Genomic DNA, 24,389 nt, shown 5'->3' with positions numbered 1-24,389 from the left:
AGGTCTGAAAATCTACATTCTCTTAACCCAATCGCTCCTGTTTAGTTTGGAGTGAGAGCAAATTAGAAATCATTTTTCAGTCAGTGTGTTGAGAGAGGAATTAACAACAATAATCTCTTTATTTATGGACAAATATGCTTCTTTCAAATACATTAAGTACACAGTGTTCTGTAGATGAGTCGGGGCAGTGACATGCAGTTACTCCTGATTACACCTGGTAAGGCTTCGGTTTAGACGGATGTTATAATTAAGCCCTTCACCCTGCTTGATTTCTACCTGATGGTAATCCTGATATTTCCAACTAAAATCAGAACCACACTCGTACACATGCTACAAGTTCTGCAAATAATAACATGCTTCTAACTTACATAAATATCATGCCTCATTTTAAAAATGCTTGAAACTGCTTTCTACATACAGCTGTGCAGGACTGCTGCTGAAAACCATTTATACATCAACATTGTCTCTCTACAAAATTACATTTTAAATAACTTTTAGATTAAAGGTATTAGAACAAACTTATAAATCTTCCAAAATATTTCACCATTCTATAATACAGAAACTAGGACGTTGTAGTTTGAGGGTTTCACTGGCAGTCTTGACGCTTCTGGCGGGATGTCTGCTGTTATTTGCCTTAATGCTGGACCTCTAGTATTCTAGTCTTCTACAGCAAGGTATATAGTTAAGTCTTCTACATTTGCTCCAATAGTGCATGATCACCGGCTTAATTTCTCAAACCCAATTTTCCTCACATTAATCGTCTAATTTCCAGGTGCTGCTTAGTTAAATGACATGAAGACAGCCAGCAATAAGTGCTGCTTACTTGACATCAATTTAGTGGACAATTCTTTCCACCCAGAGAGCATGACCGATTATGGTCTTCTGGCCATGAATAGCATGTGGCATCATCAGTATGTGATCAGCAATCTCCTGATAGGGGGAAACCACACAGTTGTGCCCCTTGGGAGCCCATTCATTTATCTTAATTACTTTAGGAGTAAGATGCTGTTCAATAGCAGGGCACCATTCGCATACTCGTTAGTGCACAGGCCAATTTAGCATAGCCAATCCACTTAGAGGCAAGAAGTTTTGGAGGTAGGAGAAAACTACAGTGTGCACAATTATTAGGCAAGTGACTATTTTGTCCATATTTTATCCATAATTTCCAACTCCAAGCTGTATAAACTTGAAGGCTTATTGTATTTAATGCATATCAGGTGATGTGTATTTGTGCAACGAGGGAGGGTGTGGCCTAAGGAGATCAACACCCTATATCAAGGTGTGCATAATTATTTGGCAGATTCTTCTCAGGAAAAATGGGCCAAAAAAGAGATTTAACTGACTCTGAACAGTCAAAATTTTTTGAAAGTCTTTCAGAGGGATGCAGCACTCTTGAAATATCTAAGATTTTGGGGCGTGATCACAGAACCATCAAAGGTTTTGTTGCAAATAGTCAACAGGGTCGCAAGAAACGTGTTGAGAAGAAAAGACGCAAATTATCCGCCAAAGATTTGAGAAGAATCAAACATGACGCTACTAGGAACCCATTATCCTCCAGTGCTGCCATATTCCACAACTGCAACCTACCTGGAGTGTCAAGAAGTACGAGGTGTTCAGTTCTCAGAGACATGGCCTTAAAATCAACCCTCAGACCTGCCAATTTTTAGAAGACACTTTCTTCAAGCAGTGGTACAGGAAAAAGTCTGCATCTTTCAAGAAGACTTTGATTTTTATGCAAGACAACGCTCCATCACATGCATCAAAGTACTCCACTGGATTGCTGGCCAGTAAAGGCCTTAATGATGAAAAACTAATGACATGGCCCCATTCTTTACCTGACTTAAACCCTATTGAGGACTTTTGGGCCCTTCTTAAGCAGGAAATGTACAGTGAAGGTAAACAGTACACCTCTCTGAACAGTGTCTGCGAGGCTTTGGTTGCGGCTGCACAAAAAAAGACTCCGTGAATGGAAGGCTTGTGACCGTTATCAAAAACAAGGGTGGCTATATTGGTCACTGAGGGTTTTTTGTAAATTTTGAGTTTGTTTATTATTCTCACTTTAACAGGTGAAAATAAACAAGTGAGTTGGGAAAATCTTTTTCATTTAGTTCATAATAATTCTGCACACTAATAGTTGCCTAATAAGGGTGTACATATAGATATTCTCTTAAGAAAGCCAAATAACAAATAACAAAAGTAATCCTCAAAAATAGAACTTGCCTAATAATTGTGCACACAGTGTAATGTGAGCCTGTGGAGAAGTGCACAGAGAAGAACTTGGCTTCAGGACATACAGGGTGACCCAGGAGCTATGAGGCAGCAATGATGCAAAGGCTGCACCATAATGATACCTCGCTTGGGAGCACAGAGTAGCTTCATTTCAGGAAAAAAATAGATTAGAAACCTATATAGTTTGATTCATGTCCAGACACAACTACAATAATTCAGTTTTCATTTCGAGTCCTTGGTGTGTGAAATCTTCTTCCACAGCAGTGTCTTCAGGTTGTTCAGGATAAGCGAGTGTTCCATCTCCATTTGCTCAGTGGCTCCTCTCAGGGCCATGCATGCATATAGCTGCTTTTCCAACTCTTCCTTCACTTCCGGTGGTGCTCCATAGAGCAGATAGTCCTTTAGCGCAGCACACACTTTAGCCAGGTTGGGCTGCGTCACCTCAGTGGTGCAGCGGTGCTTTGTGAGGTCACAGGTGGTGTGGCAATCTACTCCATATAGACAGTCGGAGTCAATTTCACACCGCCGCTCGCGCATCACTTTCTGGAAAGCAGCTTCAGGAACGATCCGTCTAGCATCCAGCACCTTCAGGTCATGGCGCTCCGTGTAGCCGAAGCACGCTGCATTCACTTCACACATGAGAAAGCTGCCAAATGGCCCATGGAAGATGTCTTCCACCAGTTCTAAGAGGCCAATTGCAATTTTGGCCTTGCGAGGCCATGATGGTGTCACCCATTGATCCATTCTCCTGCGCAGTCCAGCTGGAAGCCATAACTCCACAGCCCAGGGCAGGCTGAGGCCATAAAGTGGTGCATAAGGCACCTTTTCCACTACATACAAGTCTCCACAAAATCCCAGAAGTCTTGGAGTGTGTTCCCGCCCTTGCAGAACCACTGCCATCAAAAACTCATTCAGTTGCAGCAGAGCCCAGGATGAGCGAGCCTCTGCCAGAGATATTTCACTGTCCTTGTTGGCATCAGCCACGCCAAGCACAAGTGCCACCAAGTCGTGCAGGTTGGCCTGATCGCCCACCTTCTCCTAAAGGCAGGATAACAGGTGTATTAGAAAAGGTGAATTACGTTCTTTTTGGACTCTCTGGGACCACTTGTGATTCCTCCATTAGAAAAGTACTTTGCTCTCACCTTTAGGTGGCTCAGGACCATCTCTCTGAACTTCTCCACAGATGTGCCTCTAGTTGGCCTATTAAAGGCTGCCGATTCTCTTCGTGGTTCCAGCTCTCCTTCTAGGTCATAGTGAGGAATGTCCTCCATGTGGCATTTAATGATACCCTCCAAATCTCCCCAGCTACCAGAATACACCTGGAATGTACACACAGAATCTAATGCATCCTGCCAATTTTACAAAATGTTTTCATTTAGTGGGTAAATTGTTCAGTTGTCTGAATCATGTGACCAGACATTAGTTGTGTGCAAAACAGGAGGTAATGCCTCGAGATCTTGATGCCTGGCTGTCTCATAAGTCATTAAGTTGTCTTTAGAAGGCAGAGCTTCAATAGCTATGAAGTTACCTTCAAGAAAACCATTTCGGACAAGAGTCACCATGTTGCTAGTCTACACACCTAAACCTACTGGCATCTTTATAGAAAGTGGAGGAAACCGGAGAACCTGGAACAAATCCAAAGACCACCCAGAAAATCTTAAGTAAAACATTACAAAGAACTTATTTGTCCACACACTGCTCCCTCTCTCACAAATGCTTTCAGCTGCCTTTTTTTAAATACAAGGTTTATGGGAGATGTAGGACAGCAAAGAATATCTTCAAAATGTAAACTCAAGGTTATGTGCAAACATTTGAATCGGCGATGCTTTGACACATTTCTGCATTTAAATACAGATTTACCATGTAGCAGTAATTATGCTTTGAACATAGCAATTGGTTGAATGATATAGACTACAAGAACAGAAAAGTAAAACTGAGCTATTTTGCGTGTGTATGGAAATGAACAGTAATTAGATTCTGACCTGGTTACTGGGTTTGGCAGACAGACATTTCCCAAAATACAGTGTCTCCTTCTCACATAAGCTGCTGCAGGCTGTACCATCGATCACCCCTTTCTGGAACTTATCACACTGAAATAAACACAGACATCACTTCCCATCAGAGGAACACCACTTCTCTTATTCTGCACAGGTTCATTTGTGTACAGTTATATGGTCCAGCAGATGGCTCTCTTGTCACTATTGTCACCTCTAGCAAGAACTGGCCTTGTGTGTGAAACATTGAGGTTGAACTCACAATAGTGTTTTTGCATTCATGTCCACGGCACAGCTCTGTATAAGAGGAGTACTCGACATATACCACCCAGCTTCCGACGAACACAGCCAGCCAGGAAAAGAACAGGTACTTCATGTGCAAGTAAGAGAACCGAGCCTGGGCACAAGACAGAAAGAACAGAGAATATTATGGGATGGTTATGATAAACTGCAATTTGGGAATTTCAGAGGATGTTAAAGGGAAAAAAATCCACCCTGAATCACTTGCATATCAATTTTTATATTATTAACACAATTTTTTATTGCCAACTAATATTTCATTTGCAATGTAATGTCCGAGTTGACTTTTTCCATTCATTGACATGTTGACTTTAGTTTCCTGAATTACCCACAATTTCAATTGAATACCTGCTGATAGTAGTGCCAGTGAGAATTAGCACTTCCTCTGCACATTCTGCTCAAACAGATAAAGTTCCAAAGATTTGACTTTCATGCTAAAACTGCTGTCAACACCATCGTTCTTGTCGTCTCGTAATTTGAACCGAGCCGAGTCTCTGCTGCAAACTGTGAAAATGTGTCATGCAACTTTGAGTGCAGCGGGTGCTGTCTTCACAGCTTCTAAGGTGAATTTCCCATTAATATGATAGTTAAGGTTGTAGGAAAATGGTGAAAGTACAAAAATCTGCTGTTTTTTCTTACTATCCCAAGTTTGAAAATTCTTCTATTAATTGCAATTGTAATCGTGTTAAAGTCCCGCTGAGCCGAATGATGCTGTATTGTTGTGATTCACGAGACGTTGTCTGCCACTGATGTCAAACACATCAGAAATATTAAAATATCAGTATATTTAGTTCAGCTCACAGGGTGGAGATTTCCTTTACAGCCTATTCTGTGGTAGTCACATAAAAATAGAGAAATTCTTAAATTATTAAATGCATTAACATTAAGACATACATAAACACACACACACACACACACACACACACACACACACACACACATATATGTATATATATATATATATATATATATATATATATATATATATACATATATATATGCATATATAGACAGCACCAGGGCAAATGTGTCATGAAAATCTTTACTCAGATCTAACAAAAAAAAAGAGATTAAACAACTATACCAAGACAGTTTTATTGCACCCTGCTGAATGAAGAAAAACAGCTCCGAGGTTCATTTGTAATTCTTTGACATCAAGTCCAGATTTGATTGTAGAAACCAGACATTTGTCAATCTGCTCTAACCAAAAAGCCCTCATATTTCACCACTATAATTTAATTTCTGTATGCAGTGCATTAAAAATCGTAAAAAACATAATTTAAACGATCAGCTGGTGAGACAAAGCACTGAACGTTTGGGAGCACGTTCATCTGAAGCAATCTCAGTTTTCACTGACCTGACACATTCCTGTCTAAAAAACCAGATCTGACATTATCTCTCCTCCAGCACTGACAGGCAGAAACAGGGCCTTGTAGTGCAGAACAATGGCTTCCAGCACTGATGACTATTATTAAGTATGTGCTGAACGAGAGAGTAAGAGCGAGTGCAGCGTCGTTTATTTCCTGACAGCAATTGAGAGATTTGTAGGAGTAAAGAGGTAGGTCTCTGCCCCGTTGTTACCGTCTTAATCTACACCTGTGAGCCGTGTCTGCACAGTTAAACAGCTCATGACGTGAAATACACTTGCCTACAGCAATAGCAGAAAAAGTGAACAACCTAATAAAGGTGGCCGTATGTATTCTGTCAGCATACGGAATACGCACAGGATGACAGATGAGAGACACAGAACAAGTCATAATGAGGAGGCGAGAGAGTCGGCCTGTTACCAATAGATGTGAAGGTGATAACACTCCACATGATGTGAAAGTAGAAGGCTGTATTCTTATTAGTGTGCCATATGCTACAAAAAAAAAAATTCAAAGCCTCAATAATGTTATGGTTAATGCAATATTTATAAAGGGGAATAAATTATTAACATAAATGCCTTTCAGTATGGACACCTCCAATTTCTTTTCTAGAAATCTGTCAATATTCAAACCAGACCTGTGCAACTAGAAAGCTGCACATTTAATACTTAAGACTGCAGTACAATATTTTGTTATTTTAAACATGCTGTAAAATGGGATCTGTTTTCAGATTCACCACAACCCTGAACCAACAATAAAGTGGTTACTGAAGATAAATGACAAGTTGCTTTTCGTATTTCATAAAAATGTGCACATCAGCATGCAGCTACATTTACATTGAAAATTCTGACTGAATTCTACTGAAATACAGTACAATAAGTTAATTATACAAAGATTATGGATATTTCTACATTGCTCTGTTTTTGCTCTATGTTGCACCAAGTGGTAGCTCTGTGGTTAAGGTGTTGGACTACTGAGCAGATGGTCATGAGTTCGAATCCCAGGTCCACAAAGGTTCCACTGCTGGGCCCCTGAGCAAAGCCATTAACAATTAATTACATAAATTGAAATAAAATGTAAGTCACTCTGGATAATGGTGTCTGCTAAATGGCAGAAAAACATTTTCCTGGAGAAATGTTGTCTCATTTCACTATGTACAGTGTCAGATATATATATATATATATATATATATATATATATTTAATGACAATAAAAGCTTCTTGACTAAACAAATATTATACAGAAATTCAATATTAATATTATACATATTAAATGTGTTTGTATTTATCCCCAATGAGCACGTCTGAGGTGACTGAGGTGATTGTGGCAAGGAAAAACTCCCTTACATGGAAGAGGAAGAAACCTCAAAAAGAAACCCATCCACAGTTGGGTGATACTGGAGGGTGTGTTTATAAATTGTTATAGACACCAAAGAGTGTTATTATGAATAATTTTTCAATTTACATATACAGTCTGACAATTGTGTGTTGATTAGGAGATGATGAGACATCAGTGTTCTCCCTGTGTACCAGTGTGCTAAGTCATAAATACTGAGCATTATTTTAACCGGACTGTCAAGTAGGTATAGAGATGTTAGGATTGCGTAGAGAATCATCTCAGGACTAGCTTACTGTGGATTTATAATCACAACTGCTAGAAATCAGTGTTTTCCTGTTTACTGCTATTATAACCTGCTTTCAGAGTTATTGTATTCAGAGTTTAGATATTAATATGAGAGAAGTCTGAAATCACTGTTACACCAGAGCTCAGTATTAGAGACCAACAGTTTCTGTTAGATCTACACCATTAGGAAAAAATCAAGCACATCTTGTACAAAGTCGCTTGTTAAAAGAATAATTTCCTTTACGTTGTTAAACAAGGCAGGATGGTGGTGCAGTGGGTAGCAGTTTCAGCTCAACGGTCCTAAGCCTAGATTTTTTGCTTGTGTGGAGTTTCTGTACAGATGTCATGTGCCTGAAGCAGCTTTCTTAACATGAAGGTTTCCAAAAATATTTGGAATCAAAATATGAAACTCTGGTCATATAACCAAACAAGGCAAGGTTATTAATATTTAAAAAAGCAACCTCAGTGGTAAATGAGTGAAGATCATTTTTCACAAGCAAAATGCTCACTTAATGTATCTATGGATAATTGAGGCAAATAATTTAGGTTGAAATGGTTCAGGTAAAAATTAAGGTTTGGAACCTCTGGTTATAGTCTACATAACAGATGATTTTAAAGCACAAATGAATTCTATTTATTCTACTTATTCACACTATAAATGCACAGCTTGGCTGATTCTAGGCCTTGCTATTTAAGCACTTTGACTCAAGTCCAGGGCAAACATTTGTTGTTATTATTAGAGCTGTGCTGTAAAATGGCTGCGTGCTGTAAATGATCTCAGCCTATACAAACATGCATCATCAGCGATGACACATTAAATAATGCTTACAGCAGAGAATTAGCAGACAAATCACAGACTTGATGGAGCCTCTTTTATTCATTAGGTAATGATTATCTGTCCGGGGTTTGACAGTGATGGACGTTTTCACTCGTGTTGTTTTTGCTCGTCCTTGCCGTATGCAAAGATGTTGTAAATCAGCCTCTCGGATTCTTAAACCTGTTGATATTATAGCCTTAGAAATATCCGTTTGAACGTTTTAATCAGAATTCTGCTTTTCAAGGATGTGATTTAATTGCCATTCCATGATAATGACCTTACCTTGGAGACATGAGAGTATCTGCTCATGTGTCTTAAATGATGTTCGAGTATTATAACCGAACATGCCAATGGGAAGCTGATCGATTTGCCTTTTAAGTAATGCAATAATCCTGACAAGTAACAACAGATTCATGATTCTGATTTTAAAAGAATATAAAGAATCTCCCAAGGAAGATGCTGTAAACAGAATTGTTTTGGAGTCTCGAGTCTCAAAAACATCCTCATGCCATTACAAATAGCACATGGTCTAAGAATACCATTGTGAAAATGCTGTGTTACAGAGTAGTTAGTCTAGCAAGAATTTTTTTTTAAATTAACACATATTTAAAAGTTTGGTTCATTCAAGTCAAGTCAAGTCAAGTGGATTTTATTGTCATTTCAACCACATATAGCTGACGCAGTACATAGTGAAATGAGACAACGTTTCTCCAGGACCATGGTGCTACATAGAACAAAGACAGAGCTACATAGAACAACACAGAGCTAAGGACTTAAGTAAGTTAGTCTTAGCCACCTAAAGTGCATCTGTGCAACCTGCTGCAAACAGTGTGAGACAAAAACAGTGCAACCAAACAATACAAGACACTACACAAAACCAGCACCAACCAGAGCACATATTGTATATTCTACAATACATGTGCAAAAATACTGGAATGAACACTTGAATATTATAGCAACACTGGTGTACCAGGACAGAAATGAGTCTTAAGGCATGTCTATGTTGTACCGTGTTGCATGTAATAAGAAGGGTAGAGAATTAATACACAGTGTTTCTTCCTTTCTCGTTTTCTTTACTGGCAGAATAGATCTAGCAGTCAGATTCAGTCTGTCAGTCTGTTAATTTAATCTAATCTCCCTCCCTTTTTTCTTCCCCTTGTGGCTCCATTAATGACAGGCCATTTCTTCCTGTCTCCCATGAGCACTCAGATGCTAATGTAGCCATTGCTATTCCATCTTACTTTCCCCTTCTGCTCATTCCCCTAAACCCCCATTAAGTATCTTCCTGCTTCCCCCCACTTTGCTTGCTCACTCTCTTTCCCACTTCCTCTCTTACTCTCTCTCCCAGGATCACTTAGGCACACTGACAGATACGGGTGGTCTGGCATCCTGTGCATTCTTTGATTCACCCACATAACCCAGTGTGCTTGTAACCATAGGATTATTGTGTGGGAGAAGAGGAGTGGTACAGAACTTTTCAGCAGACAGTACAGTAGAGTACAGCTACTGATCTGAATCCACAACTATCCATAACAATGTCATGCATGTCCTATGACATGTCTATGAAAGTAGCTGGTGTTTTCTGTAAATCAGAGTGGTGACATTATTTCTCACGCTGCAATTGCAATGATAATTACCATGATAAAATTAATTACCATCTTTTCACTGTGTAAAACAATAATGTCAAACCGCATGCCAAATTTTCAGAACTTTGTGATCACCCCAGTTTCTTGGTCTAGAACCAAAGGAGAATCAACTAGGATTGGGCAGATTCTATCTCAGACAAATCTCATTTTCTTTCAGCTTGTATTGAATTGCAATGGAAATAGCGCCATACATTCATTTTCAGCAACAACTTCCAGGAACCAGACAGATTTCTCTGCACATCCACATTCACACATCGTTCACACCAAGTTGCAATTTAGTCACCAATCCACACGCATGACATTGGAAGGGTGGAAGGAAACTGTCAAACCTAGATTTACATTTACAGCATTTAGCAGACACTCACATCCAGAGTGACTTACATTTTTATTTCAGTTTATACACCTAAGCAATACAGGGTTACGGGCCCTGCAGTATCAACTTGGTGGACATGGGATTTGAACCAATGACCTTCCGATCAGTAGTCGAACACCTTAACCACTGAGTTACCACATCCCTGAAAGCCACATGGATATAGAGAGAACATGGAATAATAATCCAATAACACACAGACAATAATCCAAGGATAGGATTGATCCATATCACTGGCAAGGTTGCAAATGTACCCACTTTCAGTTCTGTTATAATCAGAAGGAGAATGTTGTGGTTTAATTTAAATGCATTTAATATGCTGGCAAATGTCATACTAAAAATGACAACTGCTATTTTCACATTGTAAACAAATCTGGAACACTGTCAATTTGGAATAATGGAAAGTTCTGCCATCTGATGTGAATGTTTCATAAACAATAACAGCAGTAGCGATGGAGAAGCTTTAAGGTTTGATTCACTTTAACCAAGTATTTTCATAAGCCAGTGTTTTCTATTGTGGCACTGCGATCAGACACTGTTATTGCTGTGTGTTGCCTGGTAAGGAAAGCTTTTTTTAAACAGTGGTTGTCTGACTGAATTAATGGCCTGTGACGAGTTTATGTGACCGTCCTTGAACAATCAATGGTGTAAACTATTTCTAGTTTCACCCATATGCCTCTGTTCAGTACTCTCCAGACAAGAAGGGCAACCGTATCCGTTTACAGGATACAGAATGGATATCTTAAGTAACAAAAAGTTTGAGGCCACAGATTTGTTTCAATACTGTGACATACCACCCTGACTAGTGAACATGAGCATGAGCACTATGAGTGTGACAGTTTGGGAGAGGAAAAGTGCTCCATGTTCCAGCTCTGTTTATCAGTTCGATTCAGTTGTAATGTACTGTTGCCAATTCTTCTTGGCAAAATTGCTCAAAGTCCATCAGACTGGATAGAAGCAAATGAGTAACACTGTCAAGTCTTTCCACAGATCCTCAGTCAGGTTTAGGTCTGGGCTTTGACAGGACCATAACACATTTAAATTTACATTTACATTTATGGCATTTGGCAGACACCATTATCCAGAATGACTTAAAGAATTAAAGTTCCACATGACTTATTTATCACTAGGGACCGGGGAAGTGGTTAGAGTTGGCAACATGGATAGAATGAAACCAAGATTTTTTGAACCACTCCAGTATACATAGCTTTGGTAGTATTAAATTTGTTATTCTGTTTGTTAAATAAATTTCTGCCCCAAACTCAAGTCTCTTAAAGACTGAAAAATGTTTTCCTCCTCTACGAGTGCCATCCGAGTGCCCAGTGTTTGGATCTATCCATGTTGCCAACTCTAATCACTTCCCCAGTCCCTACTGATAAATAAGTCATGTGACACTTTAATTGCCTAATGTGAACTCCAAATCAAATAATTATGGCATCATTATAATCTGATGGTAAACAGAGCAAATGTAGGGGTTTCACTTCAAAATTAATTGTAGAAGTATAGTTTAAAAAAAACATACATACAAAAAAAAACCCACATATGTTCCAGGTTGTAACATTACAAACTACACTTAAGACCAAATACCAAAGTAGTTTGGTTAACCTCAGGAGCTTTAAGGCACTTAGGTTGACTAATCGCTCTCTGGTGTCTTGATGTGTTACCATGGCAGCGCTCACTTAATTAGAGGAATAAGTCCACTGTTCCATGTTGTGCTCTTGCTGGTCAGTGAATAAATGTGAATCAAAGATTACAGCTTTTGTGACAGAGTCAATGTAAAGAAAAAAGAAGCTGCAGAGAAAATGACGCCCCTGCTCACATCCAGTGCTGTTTTCCTTATTAATTGTAAAAGCCAGGGCCAAATAGAGAAAAACAACAAAACATTAACTATAGTAGGCTACTGGAGGTAAAGTGCAAGTGATTTTGAGACAAGAACTCAAGCTCTTTTGAATAATGCTCTGTGGGCACATTTAAACAGAAATAAACACATTAAATAAAAGTGCATTAACCTAGCACTAGGCAGTCTTTTGCAGAAAGTGGCCCAAGTGTTTGTTTCAGAAATGTATATACATTTTTTAAGATTTTCTGAAAGTTTATTACATTAAGCTCTAAGTAGGTTAAACAGAGAATCCAAGGTCAAGGAGATGTGATAGTTTTACAGTTAAGGAAAGACTCTATATGGAAATTGGGTGATTTGTAACATATATATTAAATTTTAGATTTGTCAATTGTTCTGATATTTTTACAAGCTTTTTATTTCCAAAATGTATTAATTAACTAATTAAAATATTTATGCCATTTTACCGATTTATTTGACTATCAAGAAAAGCCAAAAAGAAAACATCATTCCATCCAAATAATTTCTTTATCTATATATTATTTTAGTTATATTTTTACAAAAAGGGAAAATCAACAATAAGGGTTAAGAATGAACAACATCACATGAATGTAGATCATCTAGATTCATCTAGAATTTTGGTTCTGAGAAAACTGTTTTAAAATACAAGGTTCGATATGTTTACACTCATATTAGTCAGATTTAGAAGTATTATAAAGGATATTAGTACATATCCTAATGACAAACAAGTAAACAAGCTTTATTTTTAAAGAATAAAGGGAAATATTATGACCTCATTTTGCTAAATGGGCAGAGCTTAAGCAGATCTTATCAGGTGATATGTTTCAAATAATGCTTTCAGTTCTCAAACACACAAACAAACAAACGCTTTGTGTTTTCCACTTGTAGTCTTATACATCCTTATAGCTGACTACTAAATACTGTACAATGAAATGAAATATGTCTTAAAATAGCCTTGATGATGTTAAATATCAATCTGTATTTTAGGAACAAATACCAGGTGAAAATAAAAGAGAACCTGGAAGAAGATTAGATTGTTTTACTAAACTATTAAATGATCAAACCAAATCTTTCAACATTATAATATTGCAGCTTCTTGATATGCAATTCACTTTTATGCTGTTTCAAAATGTAAGCAGATACCATGATGTACCAAAAACTATGACATCATTTTGCTGGTTATTTGGTCATCATACCATGTATTTTTCATAACACTACTGTATACAGATGTACAGAGATCATGAGCCTATCTCAGGAACACTGTGCCACCATGGTTTAATAACAACACAATTGTCTTCTGCAAATCTTCTGCATTCGCAACATGTACAGAAGCAACAGATCTCACCTTGGCCCTTGCTTCTAGCCTTTACTCCATTATTCAGCATGTAAAACTAGCACTTTTGGCTTTTACGTTATTAGGCTGTCCTGATGCCCACAGACTCAACATGTTCTTTTTTTAGAGCACTGCTGCTTCCCAAGTTCCAATGAGAACACTGCAGCTGTGTCTAACTTAAAAATATAAATAAATATTTATTTATCAACCATTATTTGACTCCAAGTTTGTAGCCATGTATTTGCCAGTAATGGATCAGCCATGAAATCTCATGTGAATGCTTAAAAAAAAGTAAGTGGTCTTGTTAAACTCTAAGGACATGCTGTCATGGCATAAATACTTCCCACTCTTTATCGATCCCTGAGTGGTCAATCGAGGCAGCATCCGTCTCCAGACCATTATAGGTGTAACATTACAAAATAGTGCACAAAAACAAGACATAGGCTGCATGACCTATTCCATTAATGTGTGGAGAAATTAACTTCATCCCGCTAATGTTGATTGTTTATCTTCAGGGTAGTGGTGTTCAACACGAAGAAGAGCTAATCATTAGTGTGCAATGACAGATTATTGATCTGAGGTTGTTCATTCTGCATTTCATTAAAAGAAGCAGGAGAGAGGCAGGGATATACACATATATCCAGACCTCAGTGCATCTCAAAGGCTTATAGAAATCACTTTTAATGAAACCGTCAAAGATTTAAAGGAGGTTTACTGACCAAAGGTCAAACCTACAGACTTTCTATGGTTCTTTAGGGTTTGCTCATCATTTTTATTGTATTCCAACAACAGCACAACTAATTAAGATCATGGCCTTGCTTGGCAAACTGTTATCATGTAATGGCAAAGATTTAATTTCTCTCCACTTACAGTTTTTGTTTAAAATCTGATTGGTTCTAATCTCACAAACCAAACTACCAGTATTTGTAACAGTTTGTTACAAATGCCATGAACTGCCTAGCATCAAATAAATAAATACATAAAAATGACTCATGGCAGGTTTTCAGTATCAAGTATTGATGATCATCATATAGACCTAAATGACTACAGTTCAAGGAACTGACACCAAAGAAAAGGTGAAGCTTTTCAGACTTTCTGTTGTTTTTCTTATTTGAGATAAAGATGCCCGCTTTATATCACATTACAGTTGTAGAAAAAAGCAAGATACAATAAAAAAACGGACAAAAGGACATCATTAAACATGAGTAAAAAAAAATGATAAAAATGCACTAATGCTGTATATGAATGATAAGGATGCAAACACTAAAAAAAAATCCTAATGGGGTCCATTATATTGCCAAGTGTGCATGTGTATACTAAAAGGTTTAGAGGTAGCTTTGCTTTATGCTCTAATTAAGGTCAACCCTTTTTTTTAAGGTGGACCCCAACAGGTTTTTCTGTAATTATAGCCCTAAATAGAAGTTTGTCTGCTAGTTATTTTCTGCCTGCAACTTGGATACTAGGGATGTTATTTAAATGCTCAGGAATTATATTAAAATTCCCTATGGCACAGAGAAGCAAGTAATCCCTAAAGAGATTTGCATACATCATTTAAACAAGAATCCTTGCTGATTTGCAGTCAAGCTAATATGGCTTGTTTGGTTAGACAGCAACACAGGAGGACAAACATCCTGATAGACTCTCAGAGACACACTGTGCTGTGGGACTGTAATCTACCCCCTGTGGACGACAAGTCACACAGCTTTTCCACTCAGCTCTCTTGATGACTGGACTGGGATTTCAGAAATGCGTCAGAGCATCACACTGCAGGTATGTACCATCCTGCAGGTCTGTCGCTTTTGCTTTTTATTCTCAATCGTCTTTTGCTACTGGGTGAGATATGAAAAGAAAGAAATACTGTATTCATGCCTACTTTCGCCACCTCCTTATCAGCCATGCATAATTCATGTTCATAAAGTGATTCCTCTGTGCCCTCTTCCTAATGGCCCCCTCCTCACCAGAGTGATGAACAATTGAACGATAACCAATGAAAGAGGAGGAATAATGGAGGAAAAAGAGAGGCGATGGTAGAGAAAAGCAAAACAGTGGGGAGCAGAAATGTGGTAGCACTGCAATCTGTAAATATGAAAGGAGATATGGGTTTCCAACAGAGCGATATGTGCATAAATTTGTGAGAAAATGAGAAAGATAAAGATGGGGCAAGATTTACGAGAAATAATTGTTGCTTGCATTACACATTAGCAAAACCCAAATGGTGGAGAGGAAATAGCAATAATCAGATTCTTAGTGCTGCAGTGAGGCTTAACTCTTTTCTTCATACACAATCTAAATGGTGCAGTTGGCCATTAGAAGGGGGGTGGAGGGTCATATTTCCTTTGGGAAGGATATGTACTGAATGGGACATGCTCTTATCTTGCACTATAAAATGTAATGACTATTTGCTTTCCAGATGGATGCTTGGCAAATAATTGTGGTTGTAATAGGCTGCGGTAGTGCAACTCACAGGCAAAAAAAAAAAAAAACAGGCAAAATCCTTGTCCTCCCAGAGTGGTGGTACTATCTTATGCTTGAAGAACTTAAACAGGAGATTAGACATCACAAGGTAATAAGGCATAATTTATAATAAGGTATAATTTTTTTAGGATAGAAGGGAAGGATTTCCCAGCAAGGGTGCCAGATCTATGTGGTAAAACCAGTCCAACAGGCATTCAAATCCACACACGGTGAAGCGGCTAGTGCTATGGTGCAGTCAGAACAGCTTAGAGTTAAACACACACAAAACTGTGGAGATGATAGTGCACTTCCCCCTCATAATATCCAACAGCCCTGTGTCATCTTCGGAGACTTTCAAGTTTCTGTGCACTACCATTTCCCAAGACAATTCACAATGGATGTATTTCTATGCCAATTAAGGAAGTATGGTCTGCCACAGGAGCTGGTGATGCAGTTCTACACTACAGTCATTGAATCTGTCCTGTGCACATCCATCACCATCTGGTTTGGAGCAGCAACAAAACAGGACAGGAACAGACTGCAACACACAGTTAAAACAGCAGAAAAATAATTGGTGTCCCCTGCCTACTCCCCAGGTACCAGAAACCAGAAACTGGGCAGGAAAAATCACTACTGACCCTTCACACCCTAAACACAACCTCTTACAGCTCCTCCATTCTGGCAGGCGCTACAGAACTTTGCTTACCAAAACTGCCAGACACAGGAACAGTTTCTTTCCCCAGGCAATCACCCTGATTAACAACTCACCATAATTATATTCCCTGCTTCATATCTATAAGTTCTGCCTTATCAGAACTGTCAGTCATCACATCATCCGTATATGTTACACAAACAATTGCAACTGTATAATGTACAAAAGTTCTAAACTCTTTATTGTACCTGACGCACAATACTGTTATTTGCACTACCATGCACACTCACACTTTATGTACATTATGTACAATACTCATACAGCCTATATTGTCTCACATTGTCTGTATTGTCTCGTATAGTCTGTTCTGTTTTTGTCTTGTATAGTCCAAGCTAAATGTATAGTGTTATTTATGTCTGTACTTTTGAGATTCACAAACAGCTGGAACCAAATTCCTTGTGTGTAACACACTTGGCCAGTAAACCTGATTCTGATTTTGATAGAGAAATTCTTTGTATGCTGTAGCATTACAGTTTCCCTTCACTGAAACCAAGAGGCCCGAATCTGTTCTAGCATGTAAGTGCCCCTGTGCACAAAGTGATGTCCATAAAGACAAGGTTTGTCAAGGTTGGAATGAAGAACTTGCACAGAGCCTTGACCTCAACCCCACAGAACACATTTAGGGCAAACTGGAACACCAAATCTGCACTAGACATCCTCACAAATCCCCAGAGCACACTCCAATAGCACATATGAATGTAATGATCAGGTATTCACATACTTTTGGTTATATAGAGTAGCTCAAAAGCAACCCAGTGTTCCTGTCTAATTCCACTACCAATTGTATGGTCATATTTATACATAAACAATGTAATATCTTTTTAAATAAACCTTGAAGTGTTCCTAATCTTCTACTAGTCCTAAGAATATTCTTACATATTGTATATTGTCATAAATAAAGTCTACCTATAAGAACAACTATGCCAATCACAGGACATACAATAAAAGCATGCATACAGTAAAAGCTGTCTGCTGTTTGTTTTATATACATTTATAATAGATACAAATCTTATTTCCATTAATGCACCATTTAACTTCAAATACAAATGAGAGCTGGTGATTGTAGTACAAAATTTCAGTTAATTTACACAGAGTAGGTAACTTCTGTCCAGAGTTGAGCTGTGTAGTTGCGTAACTAGATTATTTTTAATAGCGTCCAACTCCCTCACCAACACAATCTCTTGCCTTAAAGCACAAAAAAAGGCCACAGAAAAGCGTGACCGAAAAAATCAGATCATGCTTTCTTCTTTGCTGTCAGTTTTAATATGTATTATGTAACAAAAAAGCAAGAGACAATAAAATATTGAAAATGGAAAGATTAAAAGATTAATTTAAAGAACATACAAATAACACTAAAAGGCTACTAATCTAGTATATTACCAATTTTTCTAAATTTGGTTAATTCGATGTGCTCAAGAGCATGCCAGAGGTTTAAAGGATAAGCGAACCAAGCACCGGTCTTACAACTCAGCGAGTTAATTCATAATTTTATCTATAAAAAATAAGATAAGCTATGATGCTGTTTACATCAGTATTCTCTGTAAAAGCATGTAAAAAACATGAATTTTGTTTTCAATTTTTTAAGCATTTTCCGAACTGATGGGTTCAATTTCTCTGCAACTGTCTAAGTAATGCTTTAAGGGGCATTAGATAAGATATGTTCTTATTTATAAAAAAAAAAAAAAAACTTTTCCAAACTTTTTCCAGCTTCGTAATACACTTTTTCTGAGACAAATGGCTTCAACTATTATTTTTATCTACACAATTTTACACATTAATCTAGTAAAAAATGAACAATATACACGACTGCACCTTTAAATTTGCTATTACATTTGATGTCTGAATACCAATGCACATACTTTCAGACAAAAAGGTCCAAACGATCCCAATTCCATTTGAAACATGCAGACTTGGCAACCTGTATCCTTGTATCACAGCATGCCTGTGCTGCTTGCTCCTCCCAGGAGATGAGCTTGCTGATGGAGATGTCACACAGGCAGCACGGCCCACAAGATTTGTCCGATTAATCTCGTCTCAGACAACCAGCAATCATTCGACCCAGCCTCCCACTGGAGAAAACCCAACACAACAGCATCCGCCTACAAAGTGGAACCTAATGGGGGTTGTAAAACTTCCTACACGACACAACCCTTACGGATCCACATATACCTAAAAAGCATCTCCCACAAGTAACCCAATGTACAATACATTCATTTTGTATCCAGAGAAAAAAAAATATTTTGCTGAGATCATAAAGATTTATTTCTGTTAAAACTACAATGTAAAAATGTGTTATCCTATATGCAATATGACTGAAATTTCTGCTAATCTCTTTATAAACGTGTAACGTTTCTAGCTGTCCTGTCTGTGTAACCTCGTTTAGTTTGTGACACAGTTCCCTGTGCACTGAAAGCTCAGTTCCCAATTCTCATGGGAAATGAAAAAAAAAGAAGGCTGGACGACTGGCAAAGTCTGTAGCCCAAAGCAGTGTTAAAATAGGCTCCCATTTAGAGTCTAGGATGGGGAGGGTGTTTTGATCAATTTAACCAAAGTAAGACGCTACACAGAAGTAAAGTTTGAATAATGTGTGAATTCCTCTGTGTGTGGAGGGAAAAAAGCAAAAGCCTAAAAAGACAGATTTTTAGAATGTGAACCACTGAAACGATGCAAAATGTGAATATTAAAACCGACAAAACAAATTGAGGTCATTTTACTTTCTATCCATTTCCTCCATAGGTTTGCTTTTTGCTGCCTGGTGCCAAAAGCTTATTTCAGCTCAACACAAAAAAATGCTTATCTGCTGCCAAAATATTTTGCTAAGCAAGCCTAAACTTAATACAGTGCTATAAATTAATTCTGTGCATTTTGTGTCATGGTGCGTCAACAAGGCATGACATTCAGTGCACAACTTCAAGAATTTTCCTGTCAGCTATAATGAGAACTCTAAAGAACTCTCAAAAAGAGTTTAGAGATTCTTGGGTCTTGGAAGCCCTTTGATATCTTGTCTGGCCTACAGAATATAACATGTTCCTACTTCGTGATTTGCTTCCTGACTTGAAAGCAAATTGTCCGTGCTTCCTACATGGCTGACTGTTTAGAGCAATTTATTTCCCTAGCCCAAAGTCACTTTAACACAGCCTGAGCATCCCTAGAGGTAAACTGAAAGGTTAAGAGAAATGTGAATATAAACCTGTCAAAGAAGAGTTTGTTTCCTCCCAATGGCAAACAACAATGGCAGTAAAAACAGAAACAGCATCAAGACTGTGGATCCATTTTACAGTCATCTTTCTGTACAACATTACAATCAATTTAATTTGTTAATTATAAATGCTGGCAGCTAACTTTGTTTTCAGACCGTTCCATACTTTTTCCAAGTTGCCCTACGTTTTCCAAAATGTTGCCCCACTCCCAAAAAAAATCACACAGAAATATTCTGTATAGTCCTACGTAATATAGTGATGTAGTCTTCGATTGTAAACATCTGCCTACAAAATCCTGATGTAGGTCAGAAATAAATATTAATATGTATTGATGACAATACAGTCATAATATTCGCTGATCAGGCAATAAATGTTCAATTAAACTATTAGCGTTGAGCAATGCATTATATGCATTAACCTATATCACGAGGTCTCATTCATTGCATATTATGAATGATGTGAAGCAAACTATTAAACACACACACACTTAAAGGCAGACAGACAACTGCAACTGCTCAATCACTTAATGCTATTGTGCATCATGCCATGTTTCCTTTGAATACCAGAGTAAACAGAAGCTTGTAACCCACTCATTCAAACCAAAAACCACTAAATGTACAGTTCTGTTGTCTGTCCTTTTGTGGGATTTGTATTTTATTTTTTACAACGTGTGCAGTAATTGACAATGTATAGATTGCATGTTGCACATTGAATTCTTTCAGTCAAATTTATTGAGTCAGATTATTTTTTACTGGGTATTTTTAAGCAATAAATAGATTTTGATCCACAACCTCTCCAGACAAAAGCACATACTCCTGGAAGGCAGCAAAGGCTTTTTTGCCTCCACCTTGCTCCCATTTAGAGTAAAATGGGCCAGAAAAAAGTCTATTCCCCTGAAACTGCTGTCTCTTTCACTGACTTTGAGACATCACTGCTCATGCACTGGGCCATGATGCAAGTTTAAGATAAGAGTAACGAACACCACATCTGTGATTAAGGTCGAAATGCTGAAAGCTCAAATCAGATGATGGAGATTGAGAGATTGGTGCAGCCGTCGTTTAGAAACAAAATGAATCGTTAGTTTCCTTTTGTTTGTTACAAAACAGATAATGGGCTGCAATCTATTCTGAAAAACTGTTGAAATGATGCCTTACTTCCTCTGAAGACTGAACATTGTTATGGTTGAAACTAACAGGCATCTGATCACATAGTACACCCTTTTAAAAAAACTGTAGGATAACCAGCTTACCTGCACTGGGACACACTTTTACCTCTGTGGCTCCTCACACTCTGACATGAGGATGTGAGGAGCATCAGTGGGGATCTGATGCTCTGCTTCTACGTAAAGCTAACCGCCAGTGTGCTAAAAACTCTGATGCTGTGGATGATCCCATAACGATCACATGATAATCTGAACTTCCCAAAATCAAACATCTTATAACTGGTTTGAACTAATACTCTGATAAGATAAATCAGCAGGTTTGTTACAGCCATGCAAGCGGTCTCAAGCACTTACTGCAGTAGCTATGCAGGAAAACTTGACCTCACTGAGAAAGTAATTAGAAAAGCATTTTAATTTAAGCATAAAGACCAATAAGGCTCAGGTTTCAATAGAAATGAAGGGTAAGTAATGTGCTATATCATATCCAACAGATGTGTGGATGCTACATTAGAAAGTTACTGATGCCCAGTTACTGTTACCAATAAAAAAAGCATTGTATTGTTTTTCTAAATTCAGGCCTTTTCAATGGCCAGGAAATTTAGCTAATCCACTTTTACTTCCACCCTGCGAAAAAAAAATCAGTACAAGATCAATACACTAGTTGTTGAAGGAATTTTAAAGAGTAACTTCTGTGGCCTGTTTTCTTGTTGTCTTGTCCTTCTTGTGCAAACCGCTATTTTGTCGCTGGCTGCCAAACACATTCCAACAAAGACAGTCAGGTATTAAGCAAGTACTAACAAGAAGTTATTTGTTATGCAATTATTCTCGTTCTGGGGTCTGTTAATCCCCAGGAGTCTTTTCAACCAGCAACTAAATTTATTCTTCTGAAATTCAATAACTCATCAACTTCTCATTATCGGTTTTAACAAAACTAGAAAAGCTGCTGTTAATATGGTGCATGTTTTGATCGACATTTTTTTAACGGGACTGTGTGTATTTTTAACGTGTTTTCGCAGTGTCTGTGCAGGACCACAGGCCCCGGGCTGGTTTTGAACAGCTCGGTTTGGTTTGGTGAAGCCGAGCTGAAAGTGTTTAGCTTCATGTATATAGAATATATAAAAAAATACTCTCATGGGTCCAGTAAATAAATGCAGTTGAATTACATGCCTGATAATTAGACTGGGCTGGATTGTGTTCAGAATATTAATGTTTTATGGAAATTTGCAGATTTTTTTCCCCACTGACTACTAAAAGTCTTTATACAGTTTTTTATACATTTTTTTTCACTCTAATCTAAACAAGTGACAGCGTATGTCTTTGTTTCATGTTTTATTCATTTCACTGGTGTTGTTCTTTAATGTTATGTGACACAAGATATTACTGAATGCCATAAACCCAGTTTGAAAAAAGAATCTGTTTGTTTTTCTACATCCGGGTCTCAATATTGATATTGTAATCAAAAAGAGTTGCTAATAAAGCTGTCACTCATGGCGCATATATTTGCTACAGCAGACGGTTGAGTTACTGTAAGCTTTTATTCGTCTTTTTTTCCCCACAGCATTTTTTTATAGCATTTTATAGAAGGCAAAGGGAAGTGTTGATAAACAGCTAGCTAGCTAGCTATAAAGACGGTATTATCCATCAGCGTTGTTGCTACAGCAACGGCGCGTGCGCGCTGCGCGAGGACGTGCTTTAGCGACGTAGCCACCTCAGTTTGGTGACAGCTCATCTCCTCTCTTGGGTGAGAAGGTGGTGGGGGAAAAACGTTTATTATTCATATTTATTACACTTAAAAAAAAATAACGACGCCCACAAAACGGCTGGGAGATGAGGTGAGTCGCGGCACGGACGAACAGGGGGAAAGTTTGGACACAAGAGGATAAAGCTGTGTTACTGCACATACACCATGAGTTCAGGTAAAAATGGTGCAGAAGGAATTTAAATCCCCTCAGCTATAGCAACACTGGTGGAGACGATTAACAACCCCTACCTGTATGTAGATGGGCTTCTTCAGCCAAACCCACGGAATCACGTTCCTCGCCATGACTTAAACAGCTCATCTCACAACACTAACCTGATCCGGAAACAAACAAACAAACTGCTGTTTATCGCAGTGCTACAAACACCTGTAAAGCTTAAAAAAACACATACAGGTGAATTAATGATAGTGAGAGCACTTACTGAACTGGAGTCCCTCGCGCCGTGTGTGTGTGTGTGTGTGTGTGTGTGTGTGAGCGACCCTCTGTGCGTGCGTGTGTGTGAGCGAGCCTCTGTATGTATGTGTGTGTGTGTGTGTGTGTGTGTGTATGTGTGAGAGCGAGCCTCTGTATGTGTGTGTCTGTGTGTGTGAGCCTGTGTGTGTATTTTACATTAGACCGCTAGATGAGGCTAAACAATCAGCTCTGCTTCACCTTATATTTCTGTTTATGTCTCAGCTCAAGTATAAAGTGTATTATTAAGAATAGCTCATCACTCATATCCTGTGCAGTGAGACAAAAAAGACATGGATTAGTTTTTTTGTCATGATTTTCTGTGAACAACTGAATTAAGGTGAATTATTCTGGACTTTTGGATAGAGTCGTATGAAGAAGTAATGCTGAGGCTTAATTTTTCTAGCTCAGACTGTAGATTCATATAATTGATGCAGGCAGGTTTTACAATACAATAATTTTAAGAATGGTTCATTTTATATATCTATATATATGTTTGTTACTTGCAGTGAACCCAGTAAAACGTGACAGACTATAAAGAAATAAAAAGAAAAAAATGAATGCAGCTGCCCTTCTTTAAGTGTGTAATATGTTGCCCCTTATTACTGAAGAGACCATGTTAGTTTATATATATATATATATATATATATATATATATATATATATATATATATATATATATATATATACACAATTTAGTCACGCAATTACTCAAGTAAATGTAGAAATACTCAGGTAAAATTAGGTAAAAATAAAGTATGCAAGTAAATGTACAAAAAAGATTCACAACAGAAACATGATGCTTATCTAAAATCAGTGATTTATTCACCCTTTCACCAAATATGTGGAAAAACCTCAGCTAAGGCTAACTAAAAACAGCTGTATTCCTAAACTCTCAAATGTTAACTAGCATGATAACTCAAAAGTAGAAGAATGCTCAAAGCAATCCTTCCCTGATATGTAAAAACTTTGCATAGCATTAGACAGATTACCGTGATAGGTATTAGGTCTCATTCTATCACATTCATTAAAGTTTATCTGTTAGGAATTGAGATTGCAAGCCTTAAAGCTATTGGATGCTCAACATTCACAATATGACTTTCAACATTTGAAG

The 24,389-nt window shown here is 37.9% G+C and overlaps 1 protein-coding gene across 1 annotated transcript; it reads right to left on the bottom strand.

Moving 5' to 3' along the window:
• Positions 1-100: 100 nt before the first annotated feature.
• On the bottom strand, positions 101-23,334 carry dipk1ab (divergent protein kinase domain 1Ab). Its single transcript, XM_060867694.1, has 6 exons — positions 23,247-23,334; positions 23,056-23,139; positions 4,486-4,620; positions 4,212-4,319; positions 3,372-3,548; positions 101-3,267 (listed from the first exon to the last, which is right to left on the bottom strand). The coding sequence occupies exons 2-6, from the start codon at positions 23,107-23,109 to the stop codon at positions 2,452-2,454; spliced, it is 1,290 nt and encodes a 429-aa protein (XP_060723677.1). The 5' UTR covers positions 23,110-23,139; positions 23,247-23,334; the 3' UTR covers positions 101-2,451.
• Between the last annotated feature and the right edge of the window lie 1,055 nt (positions 23,335-24,389).

This window comes from Tachysurus vachellii, chromosome 4, assembly GCF_030014155.1.
Source record: "Tachysurus vachellii isolate PV-2020 chromosome 4, HZAU_Pvac_v1, whole genome shotgun sequence".
Lineage (NCBI taxonomy): Eukaryota > Metazoa > Chordata > Actinopteri > Siluriformes > Bagridae > Tachysurus > Tachysurus vachellii.
This window is presented reverse-complemented; position numbering and strand designations above follow the sequence as displayed.